A 15129-nucleotide genomic window follows, 5' to 3' on the forward strand; every position below is an offset into this window, starting at 1 on the left:
TTTGCTGATTTCGCATTGTAGGTGCGATGCACCGAACAATTATATTATTATCAATATTGTTTTATTGAGTTTTATATGCAGCATATTTTTGCACACATACATATATTTCCATCGACTTTTGTACTCTTCCAACAAATAAAATATGCATTAAAATCAACAACAATGGAATATAAAGTCTTATTTATAATAATAATGTCAATTAGAAATGTTTAACATTAATTATGTATATGCATTAATTCTATTACTGAACAGGAAAAGTCAATTTGTCGATTTCATTACTTAGTACACTTCGCATGTACAATAAGTAATACCCATTTTGTTAAAAAATATAAATCTAATGTTCAATCTTCACACACGCACACAATCCTTATCCGAAAGCTTTTTCGTCTGCAGTGGACCCAATATGGGGGTTGTACTATCCTACCTTATTCTAATAAAATATATTTCAACAAAAATAGCTGCACAACAAATAAATAAATACATATAGCCACCTACATATAACAACGTTTCATTAAATAAAATAACACAATAATATCTTATGAAAACAAAACATTTAAAATATTCGATATCTGTGATTTTCTAAAGTGGACATTGACATAGTAACATTTATAATACTTCTCTCTCTTGTAATATACTCTAATTATATAAATGCAAATAGGTAAATGTATAAGTAAATGTCTGTCTAAATACCAAGATACAAATATACAAAATATTTAATTCCCTTTCTTATCTCTCCCTACAACAATTGTTTCAAGCCTTAACAACAACCAACAATTACCGAGTTGGACATGTAAATATAGTGTCTACGTAATTTTTAATTTCCCGTTAACTTCTCCGTTCACTTCATTCTTTGTTTTGGTAGATTTCGGTGGAAGCTCTGTAGTTTGTGACGACTGGTAACGTTTGTTATTCGATGGTATTAACATTGCACCTAATGCAATAAAATGTAGGGAATAGTAGAATTTCCTGAAACAATAAAGTCTGTCAATATTTTGTTCTATGTTAGCTTCTGCATACAAAATGTATGATTGTGTATCGTAATTTTTATTATTTCCTATGGAAATAAATTATTTTGGGCAGTATAAGTCCTCGGGTGGTGCGTTTTAGTGGCTCTAAATGAGTTTCTTTTTCATATTACTTTGATAAAAAAGAACTGCTGTACAGTCTTATTGAAATATCTTATTTTCGTCGGCCTATTTTCATAGGGGTACCAATCTCAATTCCAGGAAGCTTTAGCCCACGTGGCACTACCCAGCGTACGGTATGATAACACTTACTTATATCATTGCATTAATATTACAAAATACCAACCCATAAAACGCTAAACTGGGAGCAAGATGTAATACAACAAACGGAACAGTGGCGTAGGTCATTGCAATACGAGTCGTTATAAAAGTCAACGAGTCGTAGAATAATTTCTTCGGACGACTATCCAAGAACATGGGTCGGACCACTGCTCGCATCTATAAAAGTAAAAAACCAATTTATTTATTATTATAAAACCGTTTATTTATGTATAAATAATATTATAAATTGTATAAATATATCGAAGCTTATGGTTTTGTGTCATGTTCGTTTATGAATAAAGCCCTGGCATAATTTTAAATACGGAAAAAAAATTTTAGCTGAGGCTGTTTAAATAGCATCTACTGAGACGAAAAAGAACAAGGGTCAAAAATCAGTAATGTGGTTTATCACTGCAGCTTAACCTGATCGGTTCATTGCATACATTCATCCTTCTTCCAATTACATACGTCAATGAATATTTAGCCGAGACGCCGTGCGTACCTTCTTAGCGGCGACGGTGAAGATGCCGCCCGCGAAGAACGTGAGGTAGTAGCCGGGGTGGAAGCCGTGCCAGACGGCGGACAGCGCGTACACGCGCGCGGTGCGCCACGCCGCGCCGCCGCGCTCGTACGCCACGCAGCGCAGCCACGCGTTCGTGTTCTTGTTCCAGCTCGCCACCGCCGTGCGGAAGTTCTGCGCGAACTGCACTCGCACGTGTTAAGCCCGCTCCACGCTCTCGCGGAAACGCGAGAAAAGCGCGAGAAACGAGAATGTGGAGCCGATACGAATCGGGTTTTTCTCGCGAGAATGTGGAGCGAGCTTAAGAGGGGCATACGTTGTTATAGTCCGCGTAAAACTGCTAGTCCGCTCTAAATATAGAAATGAATCGCGTCACCACTTCATGCTCGTAACAACTTCACAGCGGACTAGCAGTACTATACGTGAACGTATATATTCTCGTTCAACAGATTAGTTAAACATTGCAGGGAAATTACTCATTGTAATGGTAAAATTTTAATACTATAGGGAACGTTAATAATGTGACTTGAAAAGGCAGCAATTAAAGGCATCCATTAAATATTTTAGTTAAAAATTAAGAGTCCAGCATAATTCATCTAAAGGTCAGGAAATCATATGAATTAGCATGTAATTAATATTTAAGTTGCTGAAGAAATACAAGAAAAGTTAAAACAAAAACATCACTGATATATGCTAACTGAGCAAGACGCAAGGCGTTAATTTACCGCTGAGTCACGCTGAACAAATGAAATTTTTCAAGGATTTTATTACGTTACAGGAAAATATTCTTGAAGTTTATTTCTTTAAAGTATATGTTCAATATGTTTTCTAATAAATATATGTTTTACAAATGCTGGTACTATAACGCTAGTAAATTTTTTATAATAAAATTACTTTTAATATCATTAGTTTGAATTCTAATTTTACATTACTTTGCAAACGACACCTGCTCGTAATTTAGTTACATGTTATTAAGGATAGCATACCTCAAACCCGAAAACGTCGATATTGGACATTTTGTCCCACTTGGGCGTTCCGTCGTTATCGTATCCATTGAAGCCCATGCCAGAGTTATTGCAAATGGCCTCAGACAGCAGCCATGCATGGTAATATTTGCAACGGACTACCAGCGTCGACAGGTATGCGTACCATAGTAGATAGACCGCTGACCATGAGCGAGACACTTCTGATGATGGATCAGATAGTTCTGGAAGCAATAACAAATGAATTTGTACCAAATCGCAAATTATTTTGTTAGCGACGGACTGAATTTGTTTGTGAAAAATCAATGCTAAAAGGGGTGTCCACTGTCCGTCCGACCACTTATATACGCCCATGCATATACCCATACTGAAATTTATAACATAATAATTTTGAAACGCGTAGAATGTACATATGTATTATGTAGTTATGTTATATCGTTCCAGTAAAATTGTTATTAATAATTACCCATATGTAAACGAGTACCTACTTACATTGAAACGCAAATTACAGTAAAGTTGATAAGCTTTGGTATTTGTGCGTAAAAGCAATACAACTCGCAATGTAAGCCAATGTACCAGGACAATATAACGCCACAGGAGATCAATAATTGCCCTTTCACCCCTCGACATGTATAAAGTAATGCCACTGATAAAATATCTCCCTGATTGCCTGTCACGGCCCAGACATAAATACATTCGTTTCTACCTATTTCATACAAAGTGAGATTGTATCCTTCTCGTTGTAGCATAAATAATACAATCATAATATTATAGACTTCTTTGGCTATTGACGAGCTTTAGTTACGACTTACGATCAAAAAGAAAAAATGAGTACTGGGTGAATTAGTATCTTTTATGTTTTGTTATAATTTTTCTTTTTCCATAAAATACATCAAAGTATAACTTCCTACGTACGACCATATGTACAGACGCGGTTTTTTTCTATTTTAATACCATACCTTCTAATACCGTCAACGGGTATTTTTGGGCAAGAGTCAAGTACAGAACTGCTGCAGACAAAGACCCGGCCACTTTGTATATGACGGCTCGCCTTGGGGACGGTTCAGATACAAACGACTTATCTTTCGACACCTGAAATAAGTATGCGAAAAACAGTAATACAATAAAAACATAATTATAATTCAAATATTAGCGCTCTTAAGTCCTTGGCGGTTTATCTAAGTAAATATGATAGTTAGAATTAATTAAAGTTCGTAGACTTCGAAGGTTGCAAAAGTCGTTTATTATTAACTTTATTTACTTAGATTAAGATTAGAGATATACGATCTTTATAAAATAAAAAATACGACTCTCTAATATCTGACTTTTCAAATTTGAGGTATTTTAGATAGGTAGATATTTAATTATACATTATACATTGCGTACTTATTGTACTCAAAATTGGTTGGTGGTTAAGTGCCTAATTCTCACTGCGTGACATAATTATTGAAATTGGCAATGAGTAATAAGCGTGCGTCTCAATAACCATGACACTACGCACAGTGACCTAACCTACTTCAATTGCCACGCTCGTTAGCAATAATCAATCTAAACCGCTTGTTGCCTACCACTAGCGGCAGACTAAGCTAGTCGGAGGCCCGGGGGCGCCCTATATACATATTAATATTTAAAAATAATACACTTACAGTTTGGAATCTATCCCCTTCAATGAAACTGATATAATCCGAATAAAAAACAACAGGGCCACACATGAGCGTTTGAAAAGCTAACGTGTAAGCGAAGTATTCCAGTGGGGACGGAATTTTCTCAACCTTGGAATCGCTAACGAGGTTCACAGAGTTCGCATTGATTTCCTTTTTCGTCATGTTGTCTTGTAACGAATACGCCAATGATGTCACTCTCTGTGTTATGACCATCAGTGGACCTGCAAAAGATAAGTAAAATGAGAAAACTTAACAGATATAAGGACATCAACTATCCTATGTCCGATTGAACACAATTTCCCGTCTTTGTCATGAAGGCTATTGTTCACTACGTTGGCCAGTACAACACCATTTAATTCATAAGCCTTTAACACCACACTGCAGAGCATAAAACATGTAAAAAAAATTGTAAAGACTAAATAAAAGATTGTAATAATATCAGCGGTTATTAATATTTTATTCATTTTCTAATTATTAAGTTATATAACAAATTTTCCGTCACATCGTCCATCAAAACATTGGATAGATTGATTATTAATATCGATCGCTACTATGAAATATCAAACAATCAATCAAGGTAGGCAAAAAAGCGATAGATTTATTTTATTTATAATTTAACTATTCTAAACGTATTAATTGAATTCATGAACAGTGGAAATCTTCATTATATTGCGATTTTTTATACCTTTTAATTATTATAATATTTATGTAAGTACTTTTTTTATTTATTTTACCCAGTTTCACCTAAAAAAGGTAAATTGAGAATTAAGACAATTAAAAGTACCTACAGCAATAAAAGGTACTCAAATACATCTATTAAAGGTAATTATAAAATTTATAAATAAATAATTTTACTACATTCCGTGTTTTAACATGAAGATTAACAATTATTAAGTTCATAATAATTTCCTGTTAAAGTATTTTTCGCGGTTCTAATGAACAATATTCATAATATTTTTTTAAATAAAACAAGTTTCACTATTTATATATCGTGTCACTATGTTCCAACACGCTGATTCAGAACCGCTCAACCGATTTCAATGAAATTTTCTTGGTGTTTATAGTTCTTTTCAGCTAGAAAAATATTGTAGGACCCGATAGATGGCTTTGTTGTCGTATCTTTATACTTCTTTTGAGGCATCTAGAATCGTCATCAAAGGGTTGGCTCGTATAATAAGTATCATAAGTTTTGCAGGATAGGCTACCAATAAAGTAGTTTAAAATAATTATTTTTATTTATCATAATTATCATATAACACGTACGATATTATGTACCAAACATTGTGTATTTTTTTTTGTAGAAGGACCCTAGCTGCCCAGGTTCACTAGTTAAATGATATTTTTACCTGTTATATCCAGACTGTAGTCAGCATTATGATATATCTGTCGATGTAGATGTAAACAGGAAAGGTATACCATAGATGCCGCCAATATCACACTGTAAAAAGTAATTTTCATCAGTAAATTTTCATTGAACATTAACTAATTAATAAAAAAAAAGAGTTACATACTTGCCCACGAGGTGTATTGGTATTACTTTCAACAATACATAGCTTATCATTGGCAGAACTACTAAGTGTACGGATTGCCTGAAATATATATTTTTAATTAAAATTACGTAATCAAATAAATAATGTATAATTATATATATAAACTTAAATGAGAAGGAATGAAAATTGATTATCCCAAAAGTCCCAAGGTTGTCTTAAATTTCTATTTAAAGTATCTAGTATTTAGTTAGCAAATTGAATAAAATAGTTAATGTGAAAATGAAATAGATGTGGTTTTCCATTTATTCTTAATGGTTTATTATAAGGTCAATAAGGTCTACGAACTATGTCGTTTCAAAAATTGGTTGGTTTCGACCCTCGGTCTCAGGCACAGGTCTCCTCACAGAGTGAGAGGGATTTAGACCATAGTCCATAGTGTAATATTTCACATTTTTGAGAACTCTTTTTTCAGCAGTTTTCGTTTAGATAAAAAGTATTTCTCCATATAACATTCAATTCGGTATGGCAAACTATGGCAATGCATGAAGAATGAAGCGAACAATAGACACAAGTGAAACCACTAGCTATAAATTGATCTATAACAGGTATATACTTCGCTGATTCATTCAATGAATCATTTGACGTAAGTTTGATTGGTCGATTGATATTTCCACTCCATCGTTTCTATACATTTTATATATAGAATGTCTTAAAATATTGATAAAAACAGAACCACATAGTTAATTATTTAGGATAATTTCTTAATTATGAATTCTTCTGTATATTATAAGGAAAACAAAAACCTAAGAACTTTAATGTTTATAACAACGAATGTCGTATTTATGCTTATTTCAGTTTCATTTTCTCGCTGTAATCTTGCGCAACATTTGCATTTTACAGTATGCGCTTATGCAACAAGTGCTATTCTTGATTTACATCAATATGTAAGTGTTACTCTGGAGAACTTCGACCTATCCGTTGAAAAGTCAGTATGAGGTGTTTTACACAAACGAGTAGACGTACTCTAATTGAAAGAATACTAATTTTCTCTAATTTGTTTCTCACTTTAATTGCGTAAAGCATTAACGGTTAACTTGTCAGCATCAACAAAGGCTTGACTCAGATTCAGTCTCTGTTAGTTTGTTGCTTAGCAAATGAGACAAGATATTTTTTTATATAACTAAAGGACTACATACAAAATATGTTTTCTATTGAATACTATAATTAAAAACCTTTTTAAAGGTCGAGTTATATTATGTAAGTTATATGCATGTTGGCGGTAAAATATTAATTACTAGTCGACCCGTGCCCACTTCGTTGGGCGTTAATTATATTTTTGTGATGCAATTATGTTGTGAGAAGTACTCTTTTACGTTTTTTGATGAACAATATTTTCGATGAACGATTTGTTTGTCTATACCGACCCGTCTAGTTAGCGCACGCCGGCAAAGCATCCCATCTTTCCCAATTTCCACTGACTTGATATACATATGAAATTATTTTTAACTTTTTGTTCAATCATAATAAAATATAACACTCCTGAATAGTGTAGCTTTCTGGTTATGAAAGAAGTTTCATGATCAATTCAGTATTTCTGAGGATTAGCCCTCATAAACAAACAATCAAAGTTACAATCTTTACCTATTTATAATATTAGTGTAGATTATCTGAATTGACGTAACTACTTATGTTTCTTTTCATTATTTGTGTTCATAAAGCACTAATTATACGACGATTTTATTTTATTTTGTATAAAAAAAATACACCGTTTTCAGTTAATTACAAATAATTCCTACGTTACCAAATCTGTTTTAAGGTATGCGAAATCTATAAATTCGCGCTTGGCTAGCGCGGTAGACTATAGCCCAAATCCCTCTCACTGAGAGGAAACCCTTGCGCAGCAGTAGAACAATAGTGTGCTAACGACAAATTGTACGCATGTACACCTTAGATGTACTTATACTCATTTTTATCGTCGACTACTCATCAAAGATCTTCAATAAGTATGTAATTATCCATAGATGTATAACCTACATTGTAATTATCATACAAAGTACATAATAAAATATATTCAATCCAGAGAAAACATTTTGCATCGACACAAACTTACTGAAAATGTAACAAGGTAATGGGTAATGAAAAGTAAATAATAACTATTAAATTTTATTAATGACAGCAGGGTGCCACTGAATTATTTGTTTATTTAAAGTACGAAAGAATTTAATTTTTTTTCTGTTACAAAATGTTCAAAATCGTTTTATTGATACCTAATATTTTCCAAAAAACATAGTTATTTATAAATTACTTCTGCTGAAAAAGTTTATAAATAACTTTACCTCTTTACTCAAAAAAATAAAAACATGTAAGTACATGTACATAAAATACATTTACTTAAATAATGAAAGTGCCCTGGTTTTTCGAGCAAAAAAAGTATGTCTTGAAGTACGATTCCGTAACATATTCGCTGACATCATTTATAAATAACGTACCTCGTGTATAAAGTGCGTATTTTTATTCAACAATAGATGTACTTTAAAATGTTAGTAATTAATTTATTATTCTATTCAATTCTAATAACGACAATAACTTGTTTTTTTTTTAATAATACCTACTGAAATAGCTCGTTTCATGGTAATTAACACCTGGTAAAAGTATATTAAGTGTTTAAAATTGTTTATTCGGAGTTAAGTAGATATCTTTAATTTATTAGCCTTTACATAATGCATGCATCGGTGTATACATAGAATGATGAAATGTATTATTTATTACAGTTATTATTATTTTAATTATTGTAGTGTATAATTATGAATTCTTTTAAACATTGTTACAGTATAAGATCTGCCAAATATCGTTGTTCTTCTGATAAGCGTATCTACTTTCATCAACCCCGTACTTCGGCATCATCCAATCAAAATTTTATAAAATAACGCATATTGCCTTAGGTAATCTGCGCAGTAGATATCCATCGATGTGATTTACAGTGGAGCTTAGTTACTTTAAGAGAAATACATACAAATCGTTATCATTGTAATATCGTCATAAAAAATAGGAAATCATTTTTTTACGAATGTCCGCGTGTACTAACCCCTTGGTTTGGGGTATTTTACAAGGAAGTATTTTTCCTGCACGAGTGTATTAAGCAGCCCAAGCTTACGTTAGCTTTTACTTTATAATACACACTTCTACATAAAGCCTTTAAGAAATTCAATATCAACATTATTTTATTCATTGTGCACCATTTTTAAACGCACTCTATGGCTTCCGTGAGTTCCTCATAAAAAAGCTGTATTGTTTCGATCAAACTTCAAATCTCCTATCAACTATTGAGAATTTAAGGCCCGCTGTAGCCGCGGTTGGCCCCTCGAGTTAGGATCGGACCCGCGGTGTATTTTAGAAACGTGAAAATTTCACCTTTTTTTAAATTATTTCCTGGGCGGCAATTTTACTCGCGCTCGGGCGGCAAATTTTAGGGCACAATAAATATTTGTTAGGAAAACACTATTATCAGTGAGTTAATTAATTAAGTAATAATAACATTGGATACACTATTTAAAAATCAAGTTATAAAGTCATTGCAAAAAAAATACATAATTATGTAGCTAACGTAATTCACACTGTATATGTGTAGATGTTTATAATCATAAATTCGTCACAAATTCATATTATAGTTTATTCATAAATGTTTATTTCTAAGGAATGGAAATAATTTAATGTTGCTAGAAAGTGAGACCTAATGATATGTATTCCAAGTTAAAATAATGATTAATCTAGCGATAAAATTAAAATGATTCACACTTCTAATAATAAAATACTAGTGTTAACAAGCATGATGTTTTCTATCTAAATATAAATATGACATAAGTAAGTATATTATTACATCAAAAAAATGTGAAACTTACTTTCCAAAGCAGAAATATCCCATGAGCAAACCTATAATAAGGCACACAGAATGGCGAAATTCTGGCGAAGCAAGTCTCAACGGTTTCCGAAATAGTCTGGCCAGGCATAGTGCAGCTATTTGTGCAATCAAAAAATTAACCTAATGGAAGGAAAAATAATTATGAAACTCATAACAGTGCATCTAGTGATACTGTGAAGCAACTAGCTTAGGAATAACTTGTGCGCATTCAAACGTGTTGTCAGCCACTGAGCGAATATTACGAAGGTGTCTGTTCTTTTTTTCAATTATGTTCAACATTAGTTCACACCGATCGACAATACGCCACTACGAATTAGCATTAGTTTTTGTGCTGAGTTTAACAGTGAGCCTATTCACCACGTCGTAGCTAGGGTTATGGGCGCTCCTGCCAAGATTTTATTTGAGAAGATCGAGATTTACCGACCTAGACCTAGGCCAGCCCAAAAAATATTTATCAAGTTTGAATGTTTTGACGACCCTACGTTCACCGATTTATTTGAAAGACTGTTATGATAAATGTATAACACATTTTTTTCAGAATTATTGTAATATAAGTTACAAACTTAGTGGGTCGGCAAAATGCGCTTCCTGGGCGCCCCTGGTAACCTCCAAACTACGACGCTACTTCTCACCGTCAGCAGCTGACAATCCGTTTGGCATAAACACACAGTAAACCATGCATGCTCGTTCTAGCACAGCTTTAACGGACTATTACTGTAAATAGGATTATTTTATTGCTCTATATTTAATTTCTCTTAATGCTTCAGTAATACAAGGAAACGAGCATGCATCCAACTTTAATTGAAGTGGTCACTGCCACTATTGATATTTGTTACCCACCTCAAGTAGATCCATACTCCTACTTGAGATTGATAACAGTTGTGTTGCTGCACCTAGAGACTAGGTCATAATACTCATATTAAAATCTCCGCCTTATCACACAGTTCAAACTTCTAATAAATCTTTACATAGCTGTTGTAAAGCACTATATTTCTGGTGGCAGAGCTACTACAGTCGAATTTTAAAGAGTTCTAAAATTAACTAGTATTTGTAATTGATAAAAATAACAATGCTCTTGTTTTGGCACTAGCTCTAACTTACACTAAACACATACTCATCTTGGGTATGTCATTTATTATGCAATATAATTCAAGATTCAAGTTGATAATTTATGGTTAGAGCAAATTCAATTCTTGTATTCATGGTACTTCTATAAATAGGTTTTCAAATACCAATTTATTTTTCTATATTATTTCATTTAATATTGCCATTTAATCTTTCATTATGAACAGAAAATAATCTTTTCATAATATATGACTAACCCCTTGATCATAAATCCTAGTTAAACTATTTATTATTTGTACTATATATCACTGGTAATTCAAGGAATTTTCCATATTGTTCTCCATTAAATTTAATTTTATGCTTCACGGAAAACAACATGGAAATGGTGTATTTATAATAACAAGTGAAAAATGAAGTGTAAAATACATTCTATAATAATAATAATAATTTTAGAAGCTTTTGTTTGTCTTATGTATATCTGGATTGAACTGTCTGAAAAACTTTAAGTTTAAATGGTATTTTAATAACATCTAATCAAACAGTAAGTAAATATCAATACAAATTTAAATTTAGTTTTATTTCGCTTCTATTTTTTATATTCTTTTTACTTATATTAAAAGATAGATATTATTAAAAGAAGCGAAATATTATCATATATTATTCGTGGTATTGCATATTTGTTATAAACTGGATAGTTTCTATCACAAAGTCTACATGTATATAATAAGTTTTATTACATCATACATATTTTTATATAACACTTCATAAAACACTTACATGCTAATTAATTTTGTGTACAAGTACTTAGCACCTTAAGAGATTTATAACCAGCTATAACTTTTATTATTGATATAGTACATACTTAGACAAGTTATAATAATTTTGCTGGACTTTACACAAAAATATGAGTTGAAAGTGAAAACTTTTGATGCAATTAAATGAAAAAACATAAAAGAGTGAACTATACTTGCCTTAACAATAAGTTTATTCAAGTTATCCAAGTAATACTTACAATATCTATCGGAAGACCAATTTTACTGGAAATGAAGAGAAATATTTTGCTTCCATCGTAATAATCAAAATACGTAGTTGACATTCTTGATCTCACGAAATAAAATACAAACACAGTTTTCCTTCTGGTTTACAATTTTATTCACCACTATGTCACACTGAAAACCAAGTATTTTCATATCTCAATCAGAACCATGAATATACGATAAAACAATAGTAAAACAATTTGTATTGATATGACATACCGGTCAAATAAATATGTTGATCATCGCATCATACAAGGCACACACCTATTCTTCAACAATACACGATTATTTATTTGTAAACGTACGTTTATTAATATAGGAAGTTATTCGTAGCAATAGCAGTAGTAGCGATTGCAATGACACACAATATGACAATAAAGCGAGCGATGCGATGAATGATTTTTTTTACAAATTTAAAAACAATAAAAACACACAGATAAAAGTTAAATAGATTAGGACGTTGATTTATCTATCATGATACAAACAACCTGACAATCAAGTAATTGAATGAAATAAGAATGTTCAATGAATGAAATCCAAGTCACTTGATATGGAGTGTATTGTGACGTATATATTTTCAATGTTGTCATATTATGATTTCTATTTTCCAATGTCTATGTCATTATTTTTATAAAATGTCCACGAGAGACTCAGTATGAATCCACGTTTATATTTAGCTTGTAAATATATTCTTTTGTATGCACTAAAGACACTCAGTAAAGACCTGCATTATTATTATGTAAATGGTATATTTGAATTAATTATTGGTAACTATATAATTTGTTCAAGAAGGTTTTTTTTCCTTTTTAGTGAGGATATTCAATAGTATGTTAACATTTATGCGATTATGTTCCGTTTCTTGCAGTTTTGTAAAAATAATAGTTGCAGAAAAATATATTTTCTTGATTGCTTTTTGTACTTATTGTACGTAATTTTATCATGACTTATGGAATGGAAGAGGTACAGAAATAATAAAGTATCAAACCTTATGACTTTGCAGTGTTCAATTTTGTAGTGTAGTTCGTTGTTGGTAGGGACGTGCTAAATGGTTGCATTAACATAAATCAGTTTTTAACTATGACCTGATTTACGAACAGGTATTTGTTTGCCGTGCAGGTTGATAACATACATTCACTTATAACTGAGTTGTTGTGTCTTCACTTCATTCTTAAATTTTGGAACTTACTACTAATGTATGACTATAATGATGAATATATGATATTACTGATAATATGAAATGTTTAACAGATGACCTGATCTCATCATCATTAACTCACTACTGGTCATGGATCTCATTTCAGAATTAGAAGGCCAGGTGCAAATTGGTAAACTTTACCTTCCTTTGAGAACTGTTTAAACATGTCATTGTTAATTTTAATTTATACTGATACAATCATAACTTTGAAAATAAAAAAATGCCTAGAATTCGAACCCTGGACCCATCAATTGAGAGTCTGCATTTCATAATCATGCATGCATAATCTAGTTCATCCCATTAATCCAAATGGGATTATTCTTCATCATCAAATAAATAAATATAACTTTCGAATTGAATAAAACTATTGTACATGTTAAAATATTTTATTAAATGAGTTCAATCAACATCTTTCTCAACTTATCGCTACAAATGTCCAGTGGTGATTTTTGTTCCTTATTTTTAGTATTTAAGTTTGCTCCGGCTTTGACCAACATGCTTGCCACTACTTCTCTGTCTTCTTCACACGCAAGGTGGCTGAAAGAGAATTACAGTTTTTTTTTTTTAATAGAACATAATAGAATATTTATTTTATTCATGAAGTATAATTTTCTCAGTTTGCTATTACAGATTAATTTTAGTCTAATTAAATAACCATTAGAGTATATTCTTACAGTGCAGTTGAGCCAGTGCTATCGCAGATGTCTATTTTCAGTTCTTCACAATTTAACAGCAGCTGAACAATATCATTCCTGCCTTGAGCCGCTGCTCTGTGGAGGGGAGTTGCACCCAATACATCTACTTCATTAATATTCGCTCCAGCTTCTATTAAAAATTTTACCACCTGCAAAAATATTTTGTATTACAATATTAATACAGTGAATATTAATCAAACGCCACACATTGGCCATATATTTTTTTAATTTCATTTTATAGAAACAGTATGTAGTACTGTTAAGTTGACATGTCTCATTTATGTGTTTTTCCCTTACCATACCTTTCACACCATAATATCTTAATATTTACAGTATTGTTATTTACACAAGATGTTCTACACCCTTTAGTAATAGTATGGTGCTTTAGTTTAAAAGTACAGTATACTTTCACAATATAGACAGTATAAGACAATTTGTTACCTCCTTATGACCCTTGGAGCAAGCATAATGCAAGGGTGTCTGGCCTCGGTTTGTTTTGTGGTTCACTTCAGCTCCTTTCCCAATCAACAATCGGACCACCTCAAATCGACCGGCGGACGCCGCTAGAATTAACGGGCTGCTGTTCGTATCATCTGAAGGGTTTACAGGACAACCTAGATCAATTAAGTAGTCCACTAAATTCTCATTGCCTCCTAACGCCGCCCAGTGAACTAAGAGGCGGTTGTTCTGAAAAGACAATAAAAATATTAGTTATACAATCTTTCATTGTTAATTTTCTATAGTTTCTAATAATTTGTAGATTTTTACCGAGTCTGGTGTTGTGAGTAGAGATTTATTTTCATCGACTTTAACTTTAACTTGGTTAAAATCACCTTTATAAGCTCTCTCATAAACACTACCAATAGACATCCTTAAATATTTTTGAAAACGACAGTGTATTATAGCACAATATAACCAATACCGTTATCGAAACTTGCATGTAATGTTTACTTTACTGCATGATAATGACAAACAGAAAGTATAAATATTTGACAAGTGACATATTATTTGACAATGACGGCTGACACTTGGTTTTACCGATAGACTTAGAATTTTTTCGCTACTATATCTATGGTTTTACCGATAGTGACTGAGTGACCGATTGAACGAATGAGGGGACTTTGACAGCGAAGAATAGGGAGAGAGGTTGGAAGTTTTCTCACATAGGTTACTATACTCTTTGGCTTGGCTTTCGCGTCGCAAAGGTTTTCTCCTTGTCAATACCCCACGGCGATACTGATATTATCTTATAATATTATTATATCTCAATAACGT

At 32.1% G+C, this 15129-nt stretch overlaps 2 protein-coding genes across 4 annotated transcripts; both read right to left on the reverse strand.

Annotated features, from left to right (window-relative positions):
* Positions 1-33: 33 nt before the first annotated feature.
* Positions 34-12529, reverse strand: oys (lysophospholipid acyltransferase 6). 3 transcript variants are annotated; one of them, XM_073075895.1, is made up of 11 exons: positions 12184-12529; positions 11940-12096; positions 9843-9982; positions 5965-6042; positions 5800-5891; positions 4436-4674; positions 3749-3881; positions 2793-3013; positions 1789-1989; positions 1312-1463; positions 34-966 (listed from the first exon to the last, which is right to left on the reverse strand). In XM_073075895.1, exons 2-11 carry the CDS (start codon positions 12021-12023, stop codon positions 804-806), a joined length of 1503 nt encoding a protein of 500 aa, XP_072931996.1. In that variant the 5' UTR covers positions 12024-12096; positions 12184-12529; the 3' UTR covers positions 34-803. The 3 variants fall into 3 exon arrangements, with proteins under 3 accessions (XP_072931996.1, XP_072931997.1, XP_072931998.1); XM_073075896.1 differs by lacking the exons at positions 9843-9982; positions 12184-12529 and having other exon boundaries at positions 11940-12091; XM_073075897.1 differs by lacking the exons at positions 9843-9982; positions 11940-12096; positions 12184-12529 and adding an exon at positions 6967-7150.
* Positions 12530-13526: 997 nt separating this feature from the next.
* Positions 13527-14838, reverse strand: LOC140744333 (uncharacterized). The gene is made up of 4 exons (XM_073075898.1): positions 14623-14838; positions 14296-14541; positions 13834-14003; positions 13527-13696 (listed from the first exon to the last, which is right to left on the reverse strand). The coding sequence occupies exons 1-4, from the start codon at positions 14722-14724 to the stop codon at positions 13549-13551; spliced, it is 666 nt and encodes a 221-aa protein (XP_072931999.1). The 5' UTR covers positions 14725-14838; the 3' UTR covers positions 13527-13548.
* Positions 14839-15129: the final 291 nt, after the last annotated feature.

The sequence above is a fragment of the Epargyreus clarus genome, unplaced genomic scaffold (genome assembly GCF_041222505.1).
Source record: "Epargyreus clarus isolate Ecla_fem2 unplaced genomic scaffold, WU_Ecla_fem_2.2 ptg000008l, whole genome shotgun sequence".
Classification (NCBI taxonomy): Eukaryota; Metazoa; Arthropoda; class Insecta; order Lepidoptera; family Hesperiidae; genus Epargyreus; species Epargyreus clarus.

Excerpts from the sequence above, each read along its gene's own strand:
- LOC140744333 (XM_073075898.1), bottom strand. The coding sequence starts at position 14,724 with ATGTCTATTGGTAGTGTTTATGAGAGAGCTTATAAAGGTGATTTTAAC. Across the intron at positions 14,542-14,622 it reads TACTCACAACACCAGACTCG|AACAACCGCCTCTTAGTTCA; the intron begins GTAAAAATCTAC and ends TTGTCTTTTCAG. Across the intron at positions 14,004-14,295 it reads GCTCCAAGGGTCATAAGGAG|GTGGTAAAATTTTTAATAGA; the intron begins GTAACAAATTGT and ends ATATTTTTGCAG.
- oys (XM_073075895.1), bottom strand. The coding sequence starts at position 12,023 with ATGTCAACTACGTATTTTGATTATTACGATGGAAGCAAAATATTTCTC. Across the intron at positions 6,043-9,842 it reads GGATATTTCTGCTTTGGAAA|GCAATCCGTACACTTAGTAG; the intron begins GTAAGTTTCACA and ends TATATATTTCAG. Across the intron at positions 4,675-5,799 it reads CTACAGTCTGGATATAACAG|GTCCACTGATGGTCATAACA; the intron begins GTAAAAATATCA and ends TATCTTTTGCAG.